General features: G+C 44.2%; 1 protein-coding gene across 1 annotated transcript; it reads right to left on the reverse strand.

Annotated features, from left to right (window-relative positions):
- Window positions 1–488: 488 nt before the first annotated feature.
- LOC141241388 (E3 ubiquitin/ISG15 ligase TRIM25-like) lies at window positions 489–2,317 on the reverse strand. Its single transcript, XM_073668759.1, has one exon. The coding sequence runs from the start codon at window positions 2,257–2,259 to the stop codon at window positions 691–693; it is 1,569 nt and encodes a 522-aa protein (XP_073524860.1). The 5' UTR covers window positions 2,260–2,317; the 3' UTR covers window positions 489–690.
- Window positions 2,318–4,556: the final 2,239 nt, after the last annotated feature.

Here is a 4,556-nt window from a genome sequence, read left to right on the forward strand (position 1 = left end):
TCTATCACTTGCCATAAATCTATAATTTTGGTCCCATGCTGTAAATGCCGCTGTTCTCCTGAATCCGACGCTGTTTTTCTTTTGATCCTAGGCCTCTCTGTTCCTGAGATACGGCCCCTTCTTCCTTGTATATAAACCTAGTCTTTGTAGTCAAGGGGGCGTGTTTCTAAGACAAGAGTAAGAGTTCAGGACCACGCCCACCGGCTAACAAGACTTGATTTACATACAGGAAAGAAGAGGACATATCTCAGGAAAGGAAAGGCGCAGGAACAAAAGAAAACCAGCGCCGGATTCAGGAAAACAGCGGCATTTACGCTAGAATACAAAATTCCATATTTATAGCAAGTGACAAGTCCCCTTTAAGGGACAACTACTTTGATATTAATTGTATGGCAGTATTATATAGACATTGTACAGTGCTCTAAATAGATATTTTTGCATTTTAAAGGTGGTAGTGACACTGTATGACTTATTTAGGAACCTGTAAAGAAATCGTATATGGCCCACAATGTGCACCATATGGCATGATTAATTATATACTATTTGACTGCACACCACATAGTCACCATCTGGCGTAAGGCCAGCTCTGGATATGATAAACGTCTTATACTAGAATCACCTTCTTGATTGGGACCAGTTTAGGGTGTTAAGCTTCATTATTCCCAAAGTACTTTTAAGAGAAGTAGGTCCTTAGCTTTGGATTTTGATCCAGACTGCAGAGCCATTACCATTTAACCAAAATGAAGCATGAAGAGCTTCAGTGAAGGTGGCAGAAAAAGTGTGCAGGTGTCTAGTAGGGGTACCCAGCTGGTAAAAGGACAGCTGTCCGGCCTCGTAATCCAGATACACCCCAAACATAGTAGAAGACAAATTATTGGACAACGTTAACTGGGCAGAGTTTTTGCCATGCACTGCTACACACTGGTTATAATTCCTCGACAAACACCAGGAGTCCCCACAAACACCATCCATAAAGGGGTAGCTCACACCAAACTTCCAGTTCCCTAATTTACTGGTGTCCACCACCCAGTAATATTGCCCGGATGAAAAAGTCTCGGTACTTAGAACCTCATTTTCTGGAGACCTCTCTGGGCAAACTGGTCGGGCTTGGTCTACGCAAGTAAAAAATGCAGTCTTCAGGTCGTCTGATATACTTAGATTATTAGCGGCCGTGTTTACATCCAACGAGAGGTCCAAAGGATCCAGCAAAAACAGCCAGGCATTGATATGGGTGGTCAGATCAGATACCTGCTCATGAATGTTCTTCTTGATCTGGTCCTCATCTAGGTCACCTGTATCTAGAATCTTCCGATTAAGCTCGTCTTCGTCATTCTCTTGATCATACTGGACAAAGTTTTCGCAACTTGGGTCTTGTAAGACGAGTATGGGATCAGTCACCTTACACAAGTCCTCGATCTGACCAATTTTCTTGGACAGATGGTTCTTCTTTATCTCCAGCTTTTGGATCAGAGCCCAGACAACGTCTGACATTTGTTTCTCCTGGTTGGAGATCTCACTTAAGATGCTCGCCTCCAGTTTCTCCAGTTGTTTCCTGATGTCTATGAACAGTGCCGAGACTTTCTCGGTTATCTCATCGGCTTTCTCATTTTCTTTTCTCAGCTTCTCGTGGAGATTTTGAATTTTTATCTTGGTTTCCCTCTTTTTCGAGGTCAACTTCTCCAGAACTTTGGACATTTTTGTTTTCTTCTCCTCCGAGGCTTCTTCCAAGGATTGAACTTGGTGGCCGTTGTGGTCTCCTTCGACCCGACAGTAAACGCAGATACAGGTCTGATCTTCAGGGCAGTAATACTCCAGGATCTTTTTGTGGCCCGAGCATTTTCGGTTCTTCAGGGAAACGGTGGGGTCGATCAAGACGTGTTCTGAAGATTTGTTGTGGACGTCCAAGTGTTTAACACACAGAGAAGCTTCACACAAGACGCAGGAGGTCACGGCAAGCACTGGGCAGTGCAGGCAGTAGGTGCACATGATGGTGGCTTTACCTTGTGGACCCTCGGGGATCTGGAAGTGTCTGGCTATGCTCCTCAGAGTCACGTTCTTGTACAACGATGGCCGCTGATTGTACTCCTTCCTACAGTCGGGGCAGGTATAAATTCTGGAGTTGGAGTCCCGCTGAGAGTCCAGCAGACGACTGATACAGTCCTGGCAGAAGTTGTGTCCACATCTCAGGGTGACGGGGTCCATGTAGATGCTCAGGCAGATGGAGCAGCTCAGCTCGTCCCTCAGATCAGTGGACGCCATCTTGGACTGTATGATGAAACCAAAACTGCTCTACAGCACAATGTGCATCCTGCCCAAGGAATGTGAGGGGGGGAGGAGGAGACCCTCTCACACTTTATTGGCCAGGCTGGATTTACTCACTTTTTTTTTTTTTTCTTAAAGGTGCGGTTTCAGAGCTTATTGTTACCAACCCTCCCAAGCTCTTGGATTACTTTAAGAAAGCTGACCTCTATTGGCTCTGGAACTGATAGAGTTAAAAAAAAACCCACAAAAACCCTCTAAACCCAGAAGAACAGGTTTCTCCATAATCAGCTGCTGTCCTCACTGATTAGGTGCTCTTAACTCTTTGCTTTACAGATTGCGCAGCTTTAACATTATTGCATTTGTGCTTTCTTTCTTGTTTAGTTTTTGCTGTTTTTTTTTTTTTGGCCTAATTTTATATCTTTTTTTTTTTTTTTTTTTTTTGAGCATTTTTTTAAATGTAAATAGTTTTTTTTTTTTGTCATTTAGGCCGATTCACTAATTGCGACATTTTTTAAAAATTGGCAAAATTTTGGCGCATTTGAACATTTTGCCAATTTTTAAAATGTCGCAATTAGTGAATCGGCCTAAATGACAAAAAAAAAACTATTTACATTTAAAAAAATGCTCAAAAAAAAAAAAAGATATAAAATTAGGCAAAAAAAAAAAGCCAGAAAAAACTAAACAGGAAAAAAAAATGCAATAATGTTAAAGCTGCGCAATCTGGAAAGCAAAGAGTTAAGAGCACCTATCAGTCCCTTCCTGCAGGGATTTATATTAATCCGAAATTTATCTTAAATTTTGCGACATATTAGCAACTTTTTTGTACTAAAAAAGTGACAAAACGGGAAGATAAAAAATAAAGAGCATTTTTAATGAAGACATTTTGGGCACGATATTTTTCAAGTCACTTTTCTTTTTTTTTTGCGCCAAATTTTTCGAAACGACTCTCGAAGTTCACTAATTTTATTAGGACTAAAAAATGCATGAATCCGCTGCAAACATCTGGATTATCAGTTTTGATTTTGCACCAAATTTGTGAAAACCTGAAGAATTTGGCACTAAAAACAGCAGCGAAAACCACAAGACAAAAACAGAATATTAATGGGGAAAAAAAAGCCTCAAAGAAAAGAAGAACAGAATGGAGTTTCCTAATCAGTGTTGACTCTGAAGGATGAATGGAATGATAGAATTAGGAGGATCCTTTGTCTGAAGATGGAGGGACAGAGAGAACAATACAGGAGGTAGACATGGTATAGAGAGGAAGGGCACAGCTGGGGTCCCAAAAAGACCCAAATCTGGAGCAGAGGGGGGTTGTTGGCATTCAGGGAGAAGAAGAGGCATGGAGGACTAATCCCTGGAGGATGACATCCCTCGTAAAGGAAAGATGTGGACATAATGAAGATATCCCTACATAAAGGAGGCCATACTAAGGAGACATGAGGGTCACATCAAGGAAGCCACACCAAGGAAGCCAAACCATGGGGGACATACCAAGGAAGCCACACCATGGGGGCCATATCAAGAAAGTCACACCATGGGGGCCATATCAAGGAAGTCACACCATGGGGGCCATATCAAGGAAGTCACACCAAGGAAGTCACACCATGGGGGCCATATCAAGGAAGTCACACCAAGGAAGACACACCAAGGAAGCCAAACCATGGGGGACATACCAAGGAAGCCACACCATGGGGGACATACCAAGGAAGCCACACCATGGGGGACATACCAAGGAAGCCACACCGAGGAAGTCACACCATAGGGGACATATCAAGGAAGCCACACCATGGGGGCCATATCAAGGAAGCCACGCCATGGGGGCCATATCAAGGAAGCCACACTAAGGAAGCCACACCATGGGGGCCATATCAAGGAAGCCACACTAAGGAAGCCACACCATGGGGGCCATATCAAGGAGGCCACACCATGGGGGCCATATCAAGGAAGCCACACCATGAGGGCCACACCAAGGAAGCCACACCATGGGGGCCATATCAAGAAAGTGACACCATGGGGGCCATATCCAGGAAGCCACACCATGGGGGCCATATCAAGGAAGTCACACCAAGGAAACCTCACCATGGGAGCCATATCAAGGAAGCCACACCATGGGGGCCATATCAAGGAAGCCACACTAAGGAAGCCACACCATGGGGGCCATATCAAGGAAGCCACACCATGGGGGCCATATCAAGGAAGCCACACCATGGGGGCCACACCAAGGAAGCTACACCATGGGGGCCATATGAAGAAAGTGACACCATGGGGGCCATATCCAGGAAGCCACACCATGG

Source organism: Phyllobates terribilis, unplaced genomic scaffold, assembly GCF_046119375.1.
Source record: "Phyllobates terribilis strain yellow unplaced genomic scaffold, ASM4611937v1 Scaffold_998__1_contigs__length_483029, whole genome shotgun sequence".
NCBI lineage: Eukaryota > Metazoa > Chordata > Amphibia > Anura > Dendrobatidae > Phyllobates > Phyllobates terribilis.

Coding starts and splice junctions, on each gene's coding strand:
- LOC141241388 (XM_073668759.1), bottom strand. CDS start 2,259: ATGGCGTCCACTGATCTGAGGGACGAGCTGAGCTGCTCCATCTGCCTG.